Source organism: Numida meleagris, chromosome 4 (assembly GCF_002078875.1).
Source record: "Numida meleagris isolate 19003 breed g44 Domestic line chromosome 4, NumMel1.0, whole genome shotgun sequence".
NCBI lineage: Eukaryota > Metazoa > Chordata > Aves > Galliformes > Numididae > Numida > Numida meleagris.
The window spans coordinates 319,816-343,168 of NC_034412.1; the positions used below are offsets into that span (position 1 = coordinate 319,816).

Below are 23,353 nucleotides of genomic sequence, written 5' to 3' on the forward strand. Positions count from 1 at the left end.
GTGCACGGTGCAAGGGCAGCGAGGCTGGGGTTGGAGCCGGTGCACCTCCATGTTGGATCTGGGCTTTGTATGCATCACAACAGGGAAAGTGAAGAAGGGACGATAACGATGATGAGGAAGCTCTAACAAAACACACAGCATGAGAGGAATTACAGGGTACCTGCTGAAAATTCTGACTGCTTTGAGCAACCTAGGCACGTCACAGAGTTTGAAGGCAAGAACTTAGCATGAGGACAATGCAATATAGATGACCACAGAGATGGTAGGGATGGGTAGGGAAGGGCTTTAGAAGTGAGCAGTTACCAGCTGTACCGCCAACTACTACACACACACTGCTGTTTGGGATAGGAAAACTGAATTTCTTCTCCTTGGTTCTTACGCCATCAATTCAGCACCAGCCTGACTGTAACCACGTTCTGAAAACTAGCTCAGGCTCCAAAGGGAGCTGCACAACAGGCACGTGTGGTTTGGCACACGGCAGCATTACTCCACAAAGCATTAGAGGAATATCAGCTGCTACTAGACAACATGCACGCCCATGTGCATGTGTATGGAAACAGCTTCTGCAGAACTTCCTGGAATTCTTGAATGTAAGGAGTACTTGCTGCTTCCTTGTAGTGTGGTGGTACACAGCACCATGCCATTCCATCAGGAAAGCCACTGGTCGAACAACAGGAAACTACTATAACATCAAGTAGCAGAAGCAACATCTGATTTTATGAGACAGAGTAAAAATAGAAGGGGCTACAAGACCCAAGGGCAAAGGAAGTTTAACAGCGGATGGTCCTGCTTAAGCAACACTTCAGAAGTTACTGTGACTGTAAACGTCAGCTGGCTTCCCACTCAGTAAGCCTACGCAGGGCAAGCAGCCCCAGCAGAAGGGAAAAGCACTGTGCTGCTCATCAGCCCCGTGGCTTTGGACAAACCTGCTGGAGAGACCGTGCCTGTGCCTGGTGCCTGAGGAGCCGCTGCTGCTGCTGCTCTTGCTGCAGGAGTTTCATCTGGAGCAGCTGCTGCTGAGGTGTGATTGCATGGAGGGAGGGGGGCTGCAGCACGGTGCCGGAGCGCCGCTGCAGCATGTTGGACAGGGCCTGCTTCGTATTGGCTGGAACGAAGGAGCTCGCTGGATCCAGCCTGGAACCACCTGAAAGCCACCAAAGCACAAACATTTGGGTGCATTCTGTGGAAAAGCTGTCAGTACAGGTCGCTGCTAATTCATCGGCTTCCACTTGGTTAGTTCCACTGTAATGACGACACTGTAAAGCTCATCTCCGTAAAGGAAGGCGAGGAACTGGATTAAACCAGATTTCTGGCTGGAAAAATTAAAAGGGCAAAAGAGCTTTGAAGACTACCACTTGCAAATGAGAAGGGAAAGTAAAAAGCCTATGGGCTGTTGCATCCTCTCCATCACACAAGATGTTTGACTACTACATAAAAACAAAATTTGCATGCCAGATCAAAAGCATGACAGGAACAGCTCATCACGTCAAGGCATTTTATCATGAGCTGGCAATAATTTATGCGTTCTGCGCTACCTGATAGAAAAATACGGACCTGTAGGTCAACAGATTTACAAAGCTACATCTTACACACTTCTTTCTTTCCATTTTTTTTTTTACTTATCTTTTCTTTATTTTCTAGACACTGTCTGGTATTTTCTAAAGACTTTTATGCATCTTAAATACAGATTTAATTATATTTGAACCTTCAGAAAAAATGCTTGACGTTTGTAACCGGAAGCAAACTTGTAAGCTTCTGTGCATAATACCTGAGGAGAGCAGAACATTTATTTTTCCAAACATCTGCTACACACAAGAACCTCTAAAATACATCGCTTACATTGTCTACACCTCGCCTGGAAGAAACAAAATACACGTACAAAAAACTAAGCTCATCACAAATGCTGAAAAAAAGTCAGCCCGCTGATTACTTATTCCATCCAGTAGATGTTAAATTAGCCACCGCGGTTCTTGACCTGGATCAAATTAGAAATGAAATAAGCCCAAGATCATTTGTTCCTTTTAATCATCTCTCCCTTATTTAACTCCTCACTGAACTTCTACAGCTTTCTTATAAGAAAAATCCATCAGCATCACAAAAAATGCACCGCAAGCCCATGAGCAGCTCACTCTCGCTTCTCTACCAAAGGAGTTCCATAGCTTAGTATAGACGGACCTGCAACAGCTGATGGAAAGCTCTTCTGAAAAATGGCTAACTGCAGGAATAAAACAAACTGCATCGGTATCACAGCCTGCCTCAGAGGGCCGGGAACACAACCCGGCTGCACTAAGTCAAATTCTACCATCCAGCAATAAAAACACGCAGGCGAACTCGAAGCACACACGTACCTGGTGGGAGGGGCTGGTTCTGCACGAAGAAGCCGGGCTGCTGCGGCTGCCCCATGATGGTGTAGCCCCACAAGGCAGACTGAGGATGCTGCATCATTTGTGAGGGAATGGGCGAGTAATTGGGAGGCACTCTGTATACGCTGGTCTGGGGATATTCCTTAAAATATACCGGAAAAGCCAATGTTACTGACATTCATACCTTACTAACTCATAAATAATGCCAATTTTCCTACTAAATTATTAAAGGATAGAGACAGGTCCCATTGTCGTTTGCAACGATGTAAAAAACAGATTAAGTCTCAGGCTGCCCACAGGTAATTAACACTAACGACTTCACAGAGACACCATCCATTTCTGTCTTATTAGCAAGCATCTTCGGCAGGCTACCATTAGGCACAGCACAAACACAGCATACTGTACCTGTATGGAAGTAACAGGAGGAACTTAGCTGAAAAGTCAAAAAGGCCAGAAAACTATGTTAAAGTCACACTTATTTAAGATGCCACACGATGACAAGCCAGGTGGATGCTGACAGAGAGCCATCACATCTACGAGCCGTGCCACTGCCTGGGCAGCGCTGCGGGGAGGCTGCAGTCACACAGACTGCCGCTCTTGCAGATGCACGCTGTTATGCAGGTGGTGCCAGCTACGTTTTCCAAACCCTTGCTCTACTGTGATTTTCACCCACACCTCAAAAAAAAACCATGAAAACCAACAGGGTCCAACACAGCAAGCAGCTCAGAACAAGCTACATGGTAAAAAAAAAAAAAAGTGTATCTGTGTGGAAGAGCCTCCTTCAAATTATTCTCTGTTTGAATGGGACCAGGGTTTGAGCCAGCATGTTTGCTCTCATAACATAATTTGAGCAGGAGGAATTTCAGAAAGTGAGAGAGAACGTATCTGCTGTAATTTTACACCAAACAAGAAAGCATATACGGAACTTGAGTAATATTCGGTGAGCTAAGATCCAGCCTAGCACTGTTTATATAGCATGGAAGGTCCTACGCACCGTACAGTCCTCTACATTGATTCTTCTGGAAACCGTATTTGATAGAAATTCACTTTCCTGCAGACCATTTCCATTCACTCTCTCTAATGGGACCCCTCCGGGTAGGACACAACTTATGAATGCAGCAAAGAGAGCACCGGGACGAGATGCTCCCAGTTCTGCGTGGAGGCACCAACCACTTACATCAGCCTTAGAGCTTGACTTGGACTTCCTCTTCCTGCCCTTTGCCTTCTTCTCATCATCTGTGGCTTGTTTTCCCTGATCGGAGAGCTCTCCTGACTTCCTTTCTGGTTCCTGAGAGACAGGGGTGGTGGGCTCTTCCTCCTCCTCCTCCGGAGGCAGAGGCAAGGGCTCGAGGTAGTAGCTCCGCGGCTTGGGTTTGGGGTGCGCGTGATACAGGAGCAGATGCTGCTGCTCTTCGTATTTGATCACCTTCCTGTCGACACGAACGGTACCAAACCACGCCCAGGAGAGAGGAGCAGGATTTTTATGACCTTCAAATAAGTCCCAAGGGGACACCTTTTGTTTTGTTGAAACCTGGAGACCCTGTATCAAAATTAAAGTGAAGTCAGCTTTTTAGGGAAGCTGAACACCAGAGCAAGCTACTTGCTTTTGTATGCCACCCAGTGAGGATCCTTTCCCCCCACAAAATGTACTACGTGCCCACCGATGGGATTTCAGCCTCCACCCAAGGCTGCCACTGCATAAAAGCTGTTATATTTTTATAGGAATGTTTGCTTGTAGCCATTCTAAAAATCTCAAGTTTCATCTGTCACGTTTAGGAGGCAGAGAATTCTCACGTTTAGGAGATATTGCAGAATTACAAGTTCTAGCTTTCTCCCTTACGTAAGTTCACCATAAAAAAAATGCTGGCAAAAAAATCCCCATCAGCACACTTCGTATTTTCCCTTTCTTTCCTCCGTGTTTTGTAAATGGGAGCACCCCCCTGCATCTTCCTCCCAGCGTGTAACAGGACAAAAGGTTTCCAGGTCAATCAAGCTCTCACATGAAGGATTCTGCTGAAAAAGCAAATACTGTTGTACGAGCTTCTGCTGTTCAGCTCTAAGAAAGTTTTCCTTTTCCGTCAGTCAAGATGCTGGATTGCAAAAATCAAGCAAGCTTATGACAACACTCATTCCACGAGCAGTCACAAATTGACTGTGTACTCTGCAGATCATTTGGTTCTTGTTTGTACAGACTTTGGTGATAGAATTACGGACAAATCAGAAAGTGATTTGTCTCAGAAACTCCTGAACTCGTAGGGGTGGCATAAAGCTGTATCCGTTACAGAGGCACGCAGAGGAAAAGCTCTGACCCATCTGCCAGCTCTGGAGAGTTGTCAGGGAGAGGACAGCAGCGCCGTCAGCGCTGACGCAGGATGGTGGTGCTGCCGCACGGCCCACATCGAACCAAGATGCTGGGATCTGAAAGCCCCTCTCCAAACCCACTCCTGGCTTCACACACTGCCCAAGAACCTTCATACGGATCGTGCAAACATTCTGCACGTGTATTGGAAACAGCATTACATTTGGTACCAAATCCAGTCAGTCATTTGCATCTGATCTTAACAGCAGTGTCCTACCAACCTGGCACTGCACACTTCAGCATCGTTGCTTGGTTCACACGGATAGCACTGCTGAGGCTGAAGCTTTAGTAATGACTGAAAGCTGTACAGCAGAAGTACAAAACTTTTTGGACACTGGATATAAATGTGTGTATTATACAAGCTGTATGTTTGCTTGACTTTCACTTGCATCAGAACACCACAGAAAGCAGAGATGAAGGTAAACATTTACTCTTGCCTGTTTCTTATCAATGGAGTCAAATCCCGCAATTTTGTTGCCCTTGGTGTCGATCAAGGATCCCATGGGCTCACAAGTAATAATATCACATGTCTGCTTTGGCAAAGGGAGCAGCTGGCGAACCTTGTCAATGCTGTCTGACCGCTTGTCCCCCAGCTCCTTCTAAAGGATAAACGAAGCGCTCAGTCAAACAGAAAGGTGGAAAAAAGGAAGAGAAACATTGCACTGCTTTCACTATTAGAAAATGCCCAGTTCGTGGATGAATCATTTCCCTGTGCTTTTACTAAATTTAAACAAGTGTTTTTGCAGGCCTAGGGTTTTCTTTTGTTTGCTTAGCTTGGTTTTAAGAAAATGAGTTACCTTGTTGGAGCAGACTGTAGAACATACATAACACAAATTAAATGCAGATTTAGTGTCTCAAACATGAACTAATGAAAGCAATTATGTCTCTTTCAGGTTTCCAAATGTAATGTTACAATAAGAAAAATCTCAGTAGTTTGTCTTCCCGCCCTCACATTCCTATTTTTTTTTTTATTTCCTTCTTTTCTTCCTTGTTACTAGTGCCACTTCATTCCCTCCTCTCTTTCCAAGAGGCTAGCGATGACAACAAGATTCAAAAGAAATGCTGCAAATGATGAGACACCACTTACTTTTAACTTTTTCACTAAATTCATGTAAGCTCTTTTGTTTTCCTCGGGTCCTCCTTGGGAAGCACTGGACAAGTCGGAGGCGAGGGTCCCGTTGATGAGGACGCCCAGCATATCCAGCACGGTGGTGAACAGCTCGCTGGAGTGAAATGACAAGGGTCACTGGGAGGAACTGCCGCCTGGCGAGAGATCCAGGGACAGATATTGACAGCAAAGGCCACGCACATGGCTCTTTACAAAAGCTGAACTTGTCAGTGCTCTCTGTGGGCACGCACATCTAGCCTGCATGCATAACCCCACGTATACACGCTGGTGGATCATCCAAGTGTCCACATAAATCCGACTACACACCACAGCGCAGAGCTGCGGACAGCATCAACTGCTGTTAGATAGCCACCAGGAACCACAGCTCCGCTTTAGGAACGTGCTCAGGTAAGTGCTCATTAAGAAGCAGTGTACACAGTTGCTCCAGTGCTTTCCAGAATGGAGGTGCTCCCTAGCTGAGCCCAGCACTGAGCACGTAAGTTGCACCCAAGCAACAATAGAATAATAATAAGAAAAATACAACGATAGCATACATGCAATCGAGACTGAACAGCACATTAATTAGCTTTTTTTTAAACAGCTCATACTTGTTGGTCTGCATATCAACCGTCCCCGAAGTGATTATCTGGAGGAGCAGAAGTGCCCAGTCTGTGGTCCACTGGGTACTCCTCTGCACAGTATCAAACATGCCACCTACCTGCAAAATAACACAGCAGATAGCAAAGCTCCGCATGTATCTCACGGACACACACCTCCATTATCACGTGTATTACTTATGAATAAAACTGCCACTCAGCCCCACGTGTTCTTGTGTGCTGACTGCCACCCCGACGTGCTGACCTGAAGTAACTTCACCCCCCCCCGCACACACTCTCAGCGAAGTTTGACTTAAGAAGGAACTGTGGAAAAGCAAAGCAGCGTTACAGTGCTGTGTCAAACAGCTTCACATCCTCACCTTCGTGCCTGATGCAATGATTTTTGAAGCGTGTGAACAGATTCTCAAAACTGAAAAGGTAATGAAGTAAATCTTTACAGTTATTGCCTTCACTCTGCTTGCAAAATTTAGAGAATAATGCTCAGTGCAGAGAAAAGGATCTGAAGAACAAGACAGCACTGAATGAAAAGGAAAACCACTAAATGACATATTTTACCCCATGAACAATTTCTCGTGATTCCTACCAGCATTACATGATAATGCAGAACACTCCTTTCCATCAGAACTAGTCTCAAACAAGAGAGGTGTGAAGAGCAGAGACCCCCCTGCTCTGCTGTATGGGGGCACTGAGGGCCCTGCTGCCACGGCCAGCTCCAGCTGGGGCCACCAAACCTGTCCCCAGCCCGGGGCCTCAGCCCACCCTGCAGGGCTGTGTCTGGGCACACCTCCCCTCCGGCTCTGACCCTGACCCCCACCCGCGGGCTGACATCCCATCTCCATCCTGGGGGAGGTGACAGATGCCGCCCTGGATCCCAGCACTCAGGGAGCCCCAGCCCCCGCAGTGCCACACGCAGCACTTCGTTACCACGCACTTCAGAGCAGCTGCTACAGCACCTCATACCAACAGGACAAACGCAGAAGATTTCCTTACCAAATTAAGACGAAGTTGTAAGGCTTCGTGCATCATTTGTCTAGCTTTAACATCGCCCTGGTACCGTTCTTCCCTCCAGTTACTAAGGATCTAAGAGAAACCATCTGATTAAGGTTGTTTTCCCCTTGCAAAGGAATTTTCTCCCTATAAAATTTATGTTTTTGTGACCATTATCTCTAAGGAAACACGAAGGAGTATTAACCTTCATATCCTCATGCCTGTCCAAAGCTTAGAGCAGATTAAACAAACTAAAGGAAGGTAAATATTTACAAAAAGCTGATGCTCTGCTATCAATTATACGACTCGATCTTCCTTACGCAACAAAAAGAAAATGAGCAGCTTCATTATGCATTTAAGAACATAGTCTCAAACATCCCATTAAACTGGGTATGTAAACGGATCTCTTGCATGGGATGCAGCCTCCCACCAGAATCCTGGACACACCAGATGAAAAATGAGCAGAATCCCAGGGAACCTGCACCCGCTGTGTTTCAGGGGAGAACCACACAGCAAAACGAGAGCCCACGCAGCAGTAATACCAGGAAAAAAAAATCAAAAGAAATACCAGGGGAAACAGAAGGTCAAAGGAATGAATTTAACCAGGATGTGGAAGTCAGAGCCTAGAGTTGCACTGAGAGGCAATATGAGCAAATAATGGCCCTACATGTATTAATTTGCACTGTGACAGTAAGTTAGAGACACTAGAGACAAAAAAAGGAGACATAATTGCACTACACCGGGCACTGCATGTGTTCATTTAAAGGACAGTGTCGAGTTAATAAAGTCCATGCAGGCTACAGCACGAACCAGGCGGGAACAAGGAGGCACAGCAGAATCAGCAGGGGGTGGGAACGAGCACAAGGGGTTGGAACAAAAGAGCTGTGGGGATGATGGTTTCTGTAGGCAACTTGCCAGTTAGAGACTAGCAGTATTTTAAAACATGGATATATACGCACGCACATAAAACTCTTAATCTTTACTGACTGGAGAAGATGAAAGGTTTCAAAACGAAAAGTTTCAAACCTATAAAAACTTTTTATGACCAAGCTAGAGATTGAGAAGGCTTCCTCTCAGGACAAGCAGCTGTTACTTTTTTCCCCTGGAAAGAGCTGAAGCCAGACTCACGTTCATTAAATTTTTCTGTAACCATTTTAGAAAAAAAGAGGTACTCTCCCCAGTAAATGGATAAAACTCTTCCCCACTCTTCCTTCCTCTCACAGGTCCTTCCAGCAGACCGTGCGTTACAGTTTTCCTGGTATGAAACTCTCCTGTACACATAAAACTGATGACACAAACGTCCACTGAAGGGTGCCCATGATTATGTGCTCGTTTTACCTGATTGACTTGATTCTGCAGGGATGTTAGGAGCCCTTCCCGTTGCTCATCCTGTCCCTTAAGGCAAGTAAGTACCAAAGAAAGGAAAGGCTGCTGACTCAAAAGAGACATGCTTTAGGAGAGACAAACACAGAAGTCAATTAGTAATGTTATTTTGATAGCTCCCTTCTCCACCCCCATCTTTGTTTTGTCTATTTTTTTTTCTGGAAGTAGCATTGCCTACATTTCTGTCTGTTTCTGCTTTAGTAAATGAAAGCCTCACAAGACAAATTAAAAGAACGTGCACTAGAAGTAGGAAGAGCACCAGCCGGTTATTACATACATATTATTGGTGTCAGTGCTGAGAACCCACCTAGCTCAAGGCACTGCATGGCCAAGAATTACATGGACACTCGCAGGTCTGACTCAGAAACAGAACACATTATTTTAAGACTGATTTGATTAACTAGGGATATAATTGTGGCGGAGACTAGACAGCTAAAGCTTCTAATCCATGGTAGCGGCCTGAAGGGAACTCCAAGTTTCCCCTGCAAGCACTGACTAAAATGAAAGCCAACTGAATCCCACTAAAATTTTAACGTGGGCTTTAGCATATGTGAATTGAGACGTCACTTTAGCTGGTTGCAGGAAACATGCCGTAACAGTGTAGGGGCATTCAGAATCCATATATATATTCTTTAGAGTACTGTGTATCCGTTACGAACATAAAATTTAGGCAAACTGAAGGAAACATGCAGAGATAAATCAGGGAGTATAATATGTGAAGTAGAAGAGACACTAAAAACGTGAGCAAAGGGATCCGAGTAACAGCTCATGCAGTGACTTCTACAGTTTTAGCTACGTGAACTCCTAGGAAATGACACACATCCATGCATACACACTTATTTAATACAGGTATTCATTTCAACAGCTATTTTCACTTGGCATTTAACTTGACTTCAGCAATTTAAGTGACAACCAGACTGAAGGGACAGCAAAATCTCTAGGTCCCGTAAAACAAGCCAATTAGAAAGCCTACATTTTCAAAAATCATGTCAAACAGGGATTTTTCAGAGCTAAGGAACATGATAGGAAAACCTGTTAGCTTTTGCTTTAATTGCCATAAGAAAAAATGGCATTTTGCAAGACAACTACTACCGCAATTGCAGTCCTTGCCACACAAAGTGGTGCACAAGATTTCACCATTTCCCACAGCATCATTGATTTATTTTGTCACAGAGCAGGTGAGCTTGGGTTTGACCAAGAACAGATTTAAGCTTCAAAAAGCACACAGGGAAGTAACTTATTACAGCTACAACAACTTTGTAAATGCTTTTAATTCTGTGCATAGAAGCTGAGATGGAGGAAGGGCTCGGCAGTTCCTACAGCCATTTTATTGGAAAGGGGCTTGTTTTAGGTTTTCTACACAAGATCTTTCCCATGGGAAAAGAAACAGAAGGCAGCGAGAGGTTCCATACTCCCTTCTACTGATGGCTGCAGAACAGCCTCTGCAGATGTGCTACAGGGCTTTCACATTTTGCCTTCTGAGACCAACAGTATTTTCCAGACTAAATAAAACCCGAACCCCGGCTGGGGTTGATAACTCACACGCTCCAAAGAAGTGAACCAATGAGGTCTTGTGAAGCAAAAACCCAGTGCCAGTATAGCCCTCCTTCAAAAAAATACCTTTCAGCTCAGTTCACAGAGATCTCCCAAGGTCATACCTCTTTTGCTTCTGTCTATCTCTTTCCTTCTTGGAAGATGACCCCAAATGCTGACCTTTCTCCAGCTCCTCTCCCGCAGCTTTCAAGACCCTACCTTGAACTGAGGTAGGTAGTTTTGCAATCAAGGGAGCCACCAGCCACACTCCTCGCCACTCAGATGAACTAGAAATAGAACAAGCTTATTTCAGCCAAAGTATCTGTGTAGTTTTGCAACCAGCGCTACCTGCTACAATACTGAACTGCTTTAATAAGGACACAGCACATCTGCAGTTACTCGTGTGGACAGAGCAATCATACTTTCTGGTTTCCAAAAATTCAAGAATAATTATCACAATAATTTACTGTTAAACTAAAGTAAACAGAAGTAAGCTTCAGGTAAGTCATTCCTGTTTCAAGAGCAAAAAGTCTAGGCAATCTATGCATAATTAAGCATCACGATGACTAAAATAATTAAAAAGGTGCTACAGAAAATACCTTAGGAAAGTCTTTTTACCATTCTGTCTTGTATTACTTGTGTCAGCATTTCCAACAGAGTTTGGATTGAAGAGGCCTATACCAGAGTTAGAAGAGTTATTGTTTAGATCAGCGGATTGCTGAAACACCTCTATTGTCGCCTTTGCAATATTATCCAACAAGCTGTTCATTTCAGCCACAGACCCAGAACCCTACAGTAAAACATAAGTAAACTAGCACATTCATGGTATGTTTGCTCATGGACTACGTTAAAATTTAACATACTTTTTTGCATTAAACATTTAGATAAGAGAGTTTGAAAACAAATACTCACAGGCTCCTTCATGCACTGCTTGATCATGAGTTGCAGCTCCAACCAAGACTGCCGGAGAGTCCACTGGTCTAAGTTCTGGGTAAGAATTAGCATTACAAGAGTGTCAACGATTCAAAGGTTTGAGGGGAAAAAGGTCTCACACTATGTGCAAAAACCTGACCTTACAAGCAGATCATCACAAGCAGAACTCTTGTTCAAAATCTACTGACATCTCGAGATACCAGACCTACCCGAGAACGTATGTTAACTGTCCACTGTCATTACTTGACACCTTTAACGTGCAACTTCTACAAACAAAAGTCATGCTCTCTGTAAAATCTAATTAAATACAAGTACAGAAAATGTAATTTGCCCTTTCATTAGCTATTACATTTAACCATGGCATTGCCATGCAAATAGATGCGTTTGTATTTAGTACAAGGTCATCTAGACACGACTAAATTAAATCCAGCAGCTAAAGCGATCATTTTGCAGAACACCCATCCCTTTTTGTCTTGGTCTGGACATCACCCATTTGGTTCTTCAAAGTTCTACTCAAAGAAAATCAGTTCTGCAGTAGGAAAAATGAAACGGTCCTCAGCTAGCTGAATTGGAAGGCATGATCAGCTGAGGACCAAGTGGATGGCATCCGAGCCTTTTCCATGGAGCACAAGTGCCACAGAGCTCTATTGTGACGGTTTGCATCCCACCTCCGCAGCCCCCAAGAGCTGCTCCCTTTCCAGCAGCTGCCTGGTGACTGACAGAGCAGTAACGGTGCGCATGCTGCACGCAACTATGAAATCAGAAGTCGTGAAACACCAGAAGTCACGCTGCAAGACGCTTACAGCAGAGACCGGGGATCCTGAGCACACAGAACTTCTAAAGAATAATCGTCTGCTGTTAGATTGCACCAGGAATTGCTAATCAGGGCTGCTGAATGACAGGCTGAGAGTTACTACATCAGTGGTAATTCTTCCCCTTCCTTTTCTCCACTGCCTTACCTGAAGTATGCGCTTGATGTGCTGCCTCTGAGGGTTGTCACCCTCGGAGCATTCCTTCACACCGTGAGGATAACAGATAAGCTGAAGAAGTTTCTGCGCTTGCTTGTTTGAAAGAACGGGGTCCAAGATCAGATCTTTATCTGTGCACAGTCTCTCGGGTTCTTTTAAACAGTGTTCTCCAACCCATTCCTGCAAGTAATTAGATAACAGATTCACAAGATAGCTTCAATGCAATACTAACTTCTGGTAAACTAAACAGAAAAGGGACTTTCAGCATGCAAAACTTAGAAGTGAAATACTGATCATGTGAGACTACAAACATCTTCCGTCATTCTGTACCTGGAAGCATAAGGCTTAACTGTTTTCAAAAGTTTCTTTTATACTTTGAAAGCAACATTGCAATAGGACAAATATTACTGCAAAAGCACTTAGAACAGAGAGCTGACAGAATGAATGGTCCTGCTCAAGAGCCAGGTAGGAAAAAATAAACCTGAGAGCGCAGGTGGATGCTAGCAACTAACTCAGGCGTTGATTTTTTTTTAGCCTCGATAACATATTACTCAGCAGGAAAACCAATGGGAACTCAGATATTGAGATATTTCAGCATTCATTCTGCACCAAAATAAACATTATCCTTTTCAAACAAAACACCGCTGTTTCTCTAAATGAAGAGAGCAGTTTCACACGTTACCTGCTGGCAAATGGTTCTTAGCACATATCTAGCATACTCGCTTAAACTAGCGGTTTCTATGGAAACAGCTTTTCCACATGATTTCAGAGCGTGAGAAGAACCCCATGCTTCATCCTCAGGGAGCTCTTCCAGCAAGCCTCTCACGGGCAGCTCCTCGTTCTTCACAGCGGTGACACTGCTGCTGCCGATCTCAGCATCACCTGCAGAGCAGAAGCACAGGGTGAGCGCTACCCAAAGCCCGGTGCCCATGGACAGGGCCATTTCCAGAAGCACGGGAACAAGGAAGGAGCGAGGCAGCTGCTTTCAAACAAGGCAGTGCTAGGAGCATCTGAAAACCACTATGCCCAAAGTGTTGTCCACTTGCTTCGTTTTGCGTAGCATCTTTCTGATGGACATTTCAGAAGTAGAAAAAGTTTTATACAAGCTGAACACAACTTAAACCACGGCGTGCTCCACAGGAAAGGGCCCGCTAGTGCACGGAATTGCTTTGGCAGATAAGAAAGAGTTGGGTTACTTGCTCTTCTCAGATGTCTCTTTTTTTCCGAGTCATCTCTCTTACTCTGATTTATTAACACTCCACAGATCAAGAGACAAGTTTGAGCTGATGGTTCCCTCAGCACACTTCACCACAGACTTCTTCACCAGAGAGACGGATCTTGGAGGGAATGGAAAAGGGCAGTGCACGCTGAGGGAGCCCTGGCAGATCCCAGGGAGCCCCTCCGCTCTGCAAGGCATCAGCTCAGCGTGGCCGCACCATCTGCCAGAAACAAGCAGGGCTGACCGGAGGAGTAAGGCTGAGCAGACAGGACCAAACCTGTAAAAGTTTATGTTAAAACTGATTTTAAGGCTTTGAAACCTTGGACAAGGAAGAAGATGCAACTACAGGGTGGAGCAGTGGAGAACACAGCCCAAACTGCTGCACGCAGTAACACCCTGGAGCCTGAGAGGCCGCTGAGAAGCATGCAGGAGGACGGCCTGCATGTGAAGCAGGCTAACACAGCCAAGCATCTCAAGTCAGCAGAAATTTCCGTGGATCACACTGGTTCACCACGTATTGACAGTCATCCTCTAGAAAACCCCTCAGTTTGCCATTAGTACCAACAACCAACATGGCATGACAAGTCTCGTCATTAAGGACCCTGGGGTTTTTGAGACAGTTCTGAGATACGGCCAACGCAGAACAAAACAGCGGTACTCTAGCTGGAGGTGTATCTCTGTGGGCATGTGCATACCTGGAACACCTTGCTTCTTTAACTGGACATTTACTTAGCTCCAAAAATACACATCGCCGTAGCTCACAAGAGCTCTAACTGAACAGAAGCAAAACCAAAAATCTGAGCCAGTTATTTGTTTGGATAAATAATACCTCCTTGTTCATAGAGCGCTGCGTAGCTGTGATTCTTCTCTAAGCTCTTCAAGGACTGACATACAGGAATTGGGGTAAAGAAAAGAAAAAGATGGGAAAAGCGACCTGAGACCTTATTTCATCTACGTACTTGAGTGACTTGCCTGAGTTAGAGATGCACTGGAACTTGGTACGGGGAGCTCAAAGCACAAAAAGTCACATCTGCTTGAAACCTCATCAGCTGGTGCTGACTCACCAGAGAAAACTGTCAGGTCTCTCGACCTGCGAGGGAAAAGCTACTCATGTGCTTCAGGAGCACAGAGAGCATCTACATTTTTCTTCTGTCATCGGGGTTTTCCTTTCCCAGAAGCATTCCCAGGGATGTGAACCAGCACTTCCCGGGTTGACCCGAGCGCTAGAACCAAAGCATTACGCGTTGCTCTGCATGATCTTACCAAGCATCAGAATTGCTTTTAAGACTGCAAACACAGCTCCCACTTCTATACTGTTGTGAGCAGCAGCCAAAAGGTGACGATCACAAGAAGAACGAATTCCAGGAAATAATTTTCCTACGGAAAGAAGAATAAAACTTGTAGAAAACGGTTATGCTTTACATCTACAGTAGCTACAGAAGTACAATAGCTGAATGAAGAATTGAATGCCCCAACTGAAGCTAAAGACCAATGGGTAAGTCATGGAAACCACCAGGGACACACGGAGCATTGGTTTTGGCTGGCATAGAGTTCATTTTCTTCCCAGTTGCTGCCAGAGTGTCAAGTTTTGGATTTGTGGTGAGAACAGTGGTGGTTACAGAATGCAGGCTTGGTGCAGCCGAGCAGGGCTCACACAGCCATGGTGATTCTGTTTGTCACCGCCCACCGCAAGGACGCTGAGGACGCACAGAGGAGGGACAGCCAGGGCAGCCGACCCCAGCTGACCAAAGGGATATCCCATGCCAGGTGACATCGTGCTCAGCAATACAGGCTGACAGGAAAGAAAGAGGAAGCAGGGGATGTTCGGAGTCATGTCATTTGTCTTCCCAAGAAACTGTTATGAGTAGTGAACACTCCCTTACTTAATCTGCTCAAGTACGTAAGAGAAGCTCATTCATTTCCATTCAGAAAATAAACTATTAATTTTAGGCAGAAGAACCTGACATCACTTAATAGTTTAAAATAACTGCTTTCAGTTTACTTCTCCCATAGAAATAGCCCTGTCATCAAGTTTGCTGAAATATTCAGAAGTCAAAACACAAGTGATTTCAGTGGTTATTTCCTTTTAACTGCCACCTACTTGTTCCTTGCCCCTTCCCTTCCTCTTTTGGTCTGTGGCAAAACACACAGGTCAGACCACAGAGCATTCCAATTAAAAAGGACAGACACATTAATATATTGTGAGGTCCGGTTTCCTCACGTCTCTTCTGCTGGACTAGGTGTTTTACCGTGCCTTATTTAAAAACATACTTAATTTCTAATTACACACAAAGCTACTGAACTGCATTACGTTCACCCTTCTTCATTTCCATCTCCCTGCAGAAGGACCCACTGCAGAGCTGCCACTGCCCCAGCGCACGCGGCACGATGGGGAGAGTGGCCTTGGCGCTGCCACTGCCAGCACACAGGCACATGACTGCTGCAATCAAAGTCCCAAGCAAAATGAGAACGATCACAACAGAACTTCTAAAGTTCTTTCTCTCTGCTGAAATGTACACGGGTGTTGTTTTAAAACAGAATTCTTTTTAAGATATAGAATTAATATGGTGGGGTTTGCCAACACAGTAAATACCTGAATGGCCAGCTGTTGTCAGTGAACAAGTTTCAGTAAACATACACAGTTTCATAAGCACGCAGAACTTTACTTTGCAAATAGCAATACTCCACATTAACTTTTTGCTCGTCAAGAATTTTTGATTTTAAGCAGGCTGTCATTTCTAATCGCACCACGGATATTTTCACACATGACATCTGAAGCCATTGCTCTGAAATGAAAGGCCCACGCAGCAGACAGCTTACCTGCTCCCTGGGGAAAGAGGCAGACCTGGGGTGTCCTGAAGAGGTGCAGGAGGAGCCGACAAGTCATCCTGGCCCCAGGCTCAGCATCTGGGTCCCCACAGGCTACAGAATATGGGACATGGACATAGGGCATCTACCCAGGACCTCACAAGTCACACTGTCAGGCCTGGAAAGGTTCTACTTCACAGCCCCGTTTTAAATGCAAGTACAATAATTTCATCAACAGGAATCAGCATTTATGGCCTTGAGCCATTCAAAACCAGGAAAGAATAGCATGATTTTTGTTAAGCCAGAGACCTAACTAATGGCAGAAACAAATACATGGTTAAACCGGCTTTTAATAGTCAAAACAGAAATAACAAACAAATCTAGGCAGAAAGTGAAAAGAAACGTGCAACGTGGCCAATAAAGAGGAACACAGGTTCTGTATTCCAGGCTGGACACAAGGATGATATGGTCAGAGAGAAAATGCCAACATCAGGCCCTGATACCGGAAGGAAATGAGAGACAAATGCCTGCTGTGGGCTGCAGAAGATGCACAGATAAGGTGAGCTTCCAAGATGCGTCTAAGCACAACTCAAGTAGATCTGGCAGACATTCAAGCATGTAGTGGAGAGCGCAAAAGTCCTGAGCAGAAAGTGACGCTGCGTAACAGAAGAGGACAGAGCACTGCCAGCAGCCCTGCCACCACCTGTCAGCCATGGGACCTCTGATCTCACCCAGAACTGCTCCTTTTGGGAGCTACAGCGACATACATGCTGTATGTACATGGTATGTATGGTGGCATTTCCGACAGGAAAGCAGGTTTCACTACTTAATCAAAGGAAACCCCCTAAAAAGTCTTAGGTTTTTCATTCTCAGTTTTTCTCTTGCTATGTTCTTACCAGCTGCAAGAAGAGAAGGCAGTGCCACGTGCTGAACGACATCTTCCAGAGAAAAGCACTGCCGGGCAATCAGAATCGCAATGAACGTGGCCAGGGAATCGTGGAATGACAGGTCACTCACCTGGGAGGGAAAACATGGCAGTGCTTCACATGACACCACACGCAATACTTAATACTGCAACGAGTATTAAGGAACTAACTATGAGAATAAACAGTAAAATGTGCACACGTAAGCACCATCTATACATTTTAGTGTGTTCTCAAATCTTTTGTGTCGATACTGACAGCTCTTAAGTTTAAAATACAACTATTTCAGATATCACAAATTAATTCCACACTAACAACCACTAGTCTTGTAAAGGTCTGGGAAGATGTTATCACTCTATAAAAACTGATAACACCAATATTCATTCCTTCGCTTCAGGACAAGAATATATCCCCAATGTTTACAGCTTCAATCTGTTCCTAAACTAAGGATCAATACATTGGATCAGATATTGAGTAACGTTAGTCACTGTAGTCTTGTTGACTTTGACAGGACTATGGTAACTTGCACTGGGGAGAAAAGAACAGTGCAGCGTACCACCACTTCTCCAATCTGAAAGCCAGAGTCTTTAGATGAGAGATGGTTATTTACATATCCACCAGCATTTTAGAGAAAGTATATCTGCTCCTTTCCAAGAGCACCTCCAAATATCGCATACTGTTCCATAACAAAGAGAGAAAAAAATTGCCAAAGAGAAACCTCTAAGCACTGCCCTCATTTAACATTCAAGCTGAAGATGTAGGAAAGAATAAGAATCAGGAATTTCAGTCCAAAAATCTCATGAAAAGCCTTGAAAACTCCAGAAGACAAATGACTAGAATTGTGCCCAGCACTATGTATTGAATGGAGACCTTACTACACCTCTATGCGCTTCCCAGGTCAATGGGTTTAAGAAGGTAGCGTGAACTTACATCCACACTGCAGAGCAGATCATTGAAACCCCATACATGATTGGAAGAGCAGCAAAGAGCTTTGACAACCCCCAGCCACTCTGAGCTCAGCACCGTGCAGCATGCCGTCAGCTCCGCACAAAGGTTTGCTATGTCATTAATCCTAGGAGAGAAGAAACAAACAAACAAACATTTAGGTCAAAGCAAATTCCTGCTTGACAGAAGAAAGGGCGTTTCCCCACTTCAGGTGGAGGTTATGGCCAAACATGATTACACTACACATAACCTTATGCTACCCAGCTGCGGACAGCTGCAGCACCCAGAAGAAACAATATGCCGCTCGCAGCCCATGGCACGCACACATCCACCATGGGATTTTATTTTGTGTACACCCTACTGTATATCCTGCAGCAATATTGGCTTCCCTGCCCACTGGGCACACTCCCATTCTTGAGCACTGCCCTGCAAACAGCAGCAATGGCCTCTTCTGTGCAAACGTGCCACGAGAAAGTGGCACACGTGCTCCTCATCCCAGCCCCAGGTCAGCTCACCCTGAGCCAGGCAGCACTACTGCTTAGGAGCAAGGAGAGACAAAATTAAATGGCGTCAACAAGTTCTTCTGAGACCCTGATCAAGCTGTAGATGTGCCAGTTCACTGCAGGGGAACTGGACCAGATAGCCCTTAAAGGCCACTTCCAACTCAAGTGATTCTATGAATTTCTGATTCTATGAATTGCATTCCATGCAGTTTCATGATTGCATATTCTGCAATGTGTGATTCAGCGTATGACTCAGTTAGATACCATTTTAAAAAGCAGAGCAGAGCTGACTCAGCCCAGTGCAAGTTATTTTTTCCCCATTCCACAGTAAAACTTTTTTGGACACGTTTGGATGTTCCTCTTTGCCGGTGTACAGAATTGCTTCATCTCAGCTGCTCCTCTCTGCCAAGGACACCCCACGCTTCCACGAAGGACAAAGCAGTGATGTAAACCTCTACATTGATGTTAACAATTTTACTGCAAGGATTCTTCACTACACTTCTTCAGTACCTTGAGATCATCTAGAAAGACCTAAGAGCCATAAGGTCCAGCAGGGACATACAGGATCAGACCAAACTCCACTGTACCGTGACAAGAGCCAGCACCCGCTGGTGCCACAGCCAGACAGGGCTGGGCAACCTGCTGGGGAGCTAACGCCATCCTACACGTCATCGCTGGAGACCTGCTTGAGCCACGCGCCTTCAAGTCTGAACTACTCTTAAAATCCAACAGTTGTTAGAAATCTAGCAGCTTCTATCCAACACAATTTTTAAACACCTCTTACAAAAGAGTTTTTGAAAAGTTGCCTATTACCTACAAAGATGAATTTCATAAGGAATAAATTAAATCGCACATTTAATGAATTAAGCATGGATTGCATAAGAATAAGGAAATGATCTAATGCAGAATCTTCCCTCGTTTGCAGGCATCTAATGGGCAAAGACTGCGCTGAGCTGTCCTACCCGGAGCAGCATACCTGCTGACGTTACAGCTTCCAGCTTAGCCAGCAGCCAGCACTTCCTACTAGTTATTCCTTTCTGTTAAATTATGCAGGTTGGTGTAATGAATGTCATCCAAAGGAAACTTACTAAATACATTTTCAGCAATCAGAGTAATCTTACAGAGTAAGAGTAATGAATGAAAACGATTGCAACAGAGACACAAACCAAAGAGGTGAAAGGAAATCTCACGTGTGCCATGTAAAAATCCATACAGTTCCGATTCCAGAAGCGTTTCCCTTACCTTCCCGCATCTTGGTGCCCCATGCACACATTCATCAGCGCGTTGCAGACAAAGCTGTAGCGGTTGGCTGCATTATCGCTCAGGATCTTGCCCAGCATTGAGTAGTTAATGCTGTGAGCAGAAGGATTCTCAATAAAATCTAGCATGAACTCCGGGTCCCACAGCAGATTGGAATTTGAAGGCTGAACGTTGCTGTATATTGTTTGCTTCACCTTAGAACAGGCACTACTGAGGATCAAAACAGAGAGAGTCGCCAAAAAAAAATAGGTATTTTGCACAAATATTATTGAACATACCACGTGGGATCACAGAGTCCATAGATAACCATTCTGTGCACAGTATCAAACCCCTGTTTGCTAAGAAGCTTCTGTGACATCTACTGACGCTGTGAGTGGCCAGGTAAAGGAGCACACCTTTCCTTCTGGCAGCGACTCCCCAGACACCACAGCCATTCCTCATAAGTTGTCAATAAGTGAATAAATCATTTATTAAAGGAAGTTTAGTGAATGTGACTGAATACACTAACAATACTAAAACACGCAGACCACCAAGCAAAACCCAGCCTGAGAAATACTGCAGAGGGGATCAGAAGTCATCGCTGAAGCACCGCAATGTCAGGAAGGTAAGTCTCAGAATTTAGAACCATAGATCCACCCAGGTTGGAAAAGACCCACGGGATCATCCAGTCTAACCTCCCATTTGTACATTTACGAACCGTATTTTATTGTCCCTTCTAACTGATGTAGAGAGAGAAACAGCAGGACTTAGAGCGTGCTAAAAACTGCTGCAGTAGTTACTGGTACAGGTTAGTGGTTTTGGTTTTGTTTGAATAGCAGTAAGGAAACCGAGAAGAAAAGCAATGACGCACCATCTGATATACAGCTGCTTAAGAAAGGTATGCGTGAATTTTACTACCCATCTTCACGGAATTTCTAGCTCTGCTTGACTATAAAGGGGGCCTCAAATCACAGTCATCGTGTGATTTTATATCTCAGATGTCTCTGGATTATTAGATGGCATTTTGAATTTCTTTTGCAGGGTAAGACGTTTCCTGCATTAGTGAACTTTAGATTTTAGGTAGAAGAACGACCATACAGCTAATACTTTTCTGTAGTTCTTTTTCTTCATTTTCTTAGAGTTTTCTCAAAACTAAATACTACTATTCCCACGTGTTTGTAAACCCATTGAAAAATTATTACCGAGAACTCTTTACTTGCTCACCATGAAACAAAAACCACACATCTGAAACACACAGACCAAATCCAGGTGTATAACCTAGGAGGGGAAACGGCAACTGGGATGGTTTGTAACTCTCACAAGACAAGTATTTGCATATGAAAGGTTTTCCATCCCCCTTTAAAAAGCAGGAGCCAAAAATACAGTATATGGCTATCTGAAATATTTTTTTAATTAAAAAAAATCAAGGAACTGAACAATGGAGCACAAAACTTCACAAACTCAAACACGTTTGTGTCTCTCCCCACATCAAAGAAAATATTTAATAGAGCGGCAGAGCTGTGCCAGCTGAGATTTTGTTATTTTCTATTCACCACTGTAAGTACTACAGCCAATCTGCTAAAGCATTATGGATTAGCATTATGCTAAAGCAAACCAGCCCTGCTGAACCCTGAAAAGAGGAGGCAAGAGGAGGGCACAAAGGTGTGCAGCAGCGCTGCCCAGCAGCCGGCCAGGAGCCAGCAGCCCCCCCTGCCTTGCCCCATGCTCTCACCGTGCTCTAAGCAGAGCATGAGCACAGCCCAGCACTGCTCCTCCAGGGCAGCTACAGAACCCACACCAGCACTGCTCAGGTCCCTGCGCAGCTGCACTGGGCACGGGCAGGAGGATTGTACCCGTAAAGGTAAAGCTGCAAAGACGGCGGTGCATTTTCCACGGAAAGCAAACTGAACTGGAAGCCCAGCAGCCTGCATCAGCTAGGCAGGCGAGGAACAACCCCAGCAGAACTCACCTGAAGAGGTCTCCAAACTTGCTTCGCAGGTGGCTACAGGACACATACAGGTCATAGAGGTAGGCCAAAATACATCTTTCTGGAGAGGAACACTCTGAGGGATTAACAACGTGCTTCACCACTCCACACAACCTGCAAAGATAAAACCATTCTGAGTTCATTCCAACACATCTCATATCATTACATACCACAAAACCCCCCTGTTGGCAAGGTGATGGCAAACCTTACACACACAGACTGATGGGGCTCATGTGAAGTTTGGTGTCACCTGTGAGCTTACATGGGCTCCAGAGGAGGGGACACGGAGGTACTGGGGAGCCCAGAGCAATCGAGCAAGTGGGCAGCAAATCGAGACACAGCTCCCACCATGTCCTGGGCTCCCAAGGGTAAGGTCCCACTGGCGGGAGCAGGCCGCAGGGGTGATCCTCCTGCTGCACACCAGGCCGAACACAGCTCTGAGCTGGCTTGCAGCCTTCCAGGGAGGGCTGCTGCTGCAGCTTGCAGTGCCTTGTACTGCTTGGTCTCACCGCCTGAACCTAAACACATTTTATTTAGAAAGAACAGCAGAAATACTTCTGGGAAAACAAGCTGCCACAGACCCTTCAAAGACTTGCGCGGTTTGCTCCGAGTTGAGAATGAGGCAGGCGTGGTAACGCCGCAGGACGGCAACGATGCACACGCACAGCCCTGTGGTGTAGCTCCCTGCTAGGCTAGAAGACTTCAGCAGCAGCTCTGCCTCCACCACGCTCAGCTCGTTCAGCAGCTGAGAACATACACCAGAACAATCAACTGAGAACAACTTCTGACACGTCAAATAGGGGCTAAGAAACAACAGTTAAGGAAAAACTAAATGGCAAACCAAAATGAAATTACTTGCTTGCCAAAGAACAAGGGAAAGAGGCAACCAAATGAACTGTTAAAGTACAGAACGTGCCCCTCAGAACTATTTTTCAGAAGCACACAGCATTTCTGCCCCTCAAATGCTTTGTTGTGTAATAAGATGCTTGAGCCTAAAACTGTGAAGCCCATATGAAAATATTTTATGCTGAAATAATCCAGATTTTTATTAAGTGCAAAAAAAAAAAATACAGCTAGCCTTTGTCTGTAACAGTCAAAGACAGACAGAAGGGGAAGTATCTGGCACGCTGTTTCAGAGGTTAGGAAACTGAATCAGAGAAAAGCACACAACAGCAAAGCAGGAGAATGTGCTGCACAGCACTTTATTTCCTTCTGGTTTCACATTATACGAATCACAGCTGTGTCCTGATGTATCGATTCATAAAACAAACTGTTTTTACCTGTATTGCAAAGTCTATCAGTCCATTGATATTCAGAGCTGGTTCCATGAGATCAAAGATCAGCTGTATGTGGTGAGCCAAGGGGAGGTGATACGATGTTCCTGAGGCAAAGCTAGTTATTTGCTCGAGAACATTGCTGGAGATCTGTGAAAATAAATGTTGAAAGGTTGTATGACAACCAAGGGCTTCTAACACACG

At 44.9% G+C, this 23,353-nt stretch overlaps 1 protein-coding gene across 13 annotated transcripts in view; it reads right to left on the minus strand.

The window, feature by feature from the left end:
* MED12L (mediator complex subunit 12 like) overlaps positions 1-23,353 on the minus strand; it is a 108,201-nt gene that overhangs the window by 6,281 nt on the left and 78,567 nt on the right. For 7 of the 13 annotated variants that reach the window (XR_002438623.1, XM_021396742.1, XM_021396748.1 and 4 more), the window contains 21 exons: positions 23,156-23,299; positions 22,457-22,620; positions 21,858-21,989; positions 19,892-20,119; positions 18,132-18,273; positions 17,175-17,295; positions 16,291-16,392; positions 14,734-14,847; positions 12,934-13,133; positions 12,243-12,431; positions 11,263-11,337; positions 10,950-11,140; positions 10,476-10,637; positions 8,773-8,884; positions 7,438-7,527; positions 6,439-6,548; positions 5,810-5,945; positions 5,154-5,321; positions 3,541-3,903; positions 2,349-2,505; positions 927-1,144 (listed from right to left, as the gene is read on the minus strand). Coding sequence is in view for 12 of the 13 variants with exons in the window: in XM_021396742.1 (XP_021252417.1) it covers positions 927-1,144; positions 2,349-2,505; positions 3,541-3,903; positions 5,154-5,321; positions 5,810-5,945; positions 6,439-6,548; positions 7,438-7,527; positions 8,773-8,884; positions 10,476-10,637; positions 10,950-11,140; positions 11,263-11,337; positions 12,243-12,431; positions 12,934-13,133; positions 14,734-14,847; positions 16,291-16,392; positions 17,175-17,295; positions 18,132-18,273; positions 19,892-20,119; positions 21,858-21,989; positions 22,457-22,620; positions 23,156-23,299 (3,318 nt within the window). In the remaining variant the exon portion in view is untranslated. The remainder of the gene's footprint in view (positions 1-926; positions 1,145-2,348; positions 2,506-3,540; positions 3,904-5,153; positions 5,322-5,809; positions 5,946-6,438; positions 6,549-7,437; positions 7,528-8,772; positions 8,885-10,475; positions 10,638-10,949; positions 11,141-11,262; positions 11,338-12,242; positions 12,432-12,933; positions 13,134-14,733; positions 14,848-16,290; positions 16,393-17,174; positions 17,296-18,131; positions 18,274-19,891; positions 20,120-21,857; positions 21,990-22,456; positions 22,621-23,155; positions 23,300-23,353) is intronic. The other 6 variants (XM_021396750.1, XM_021396747.1, XM_021396744.1 and 3 more) reach the window with 3 other exon arrangements.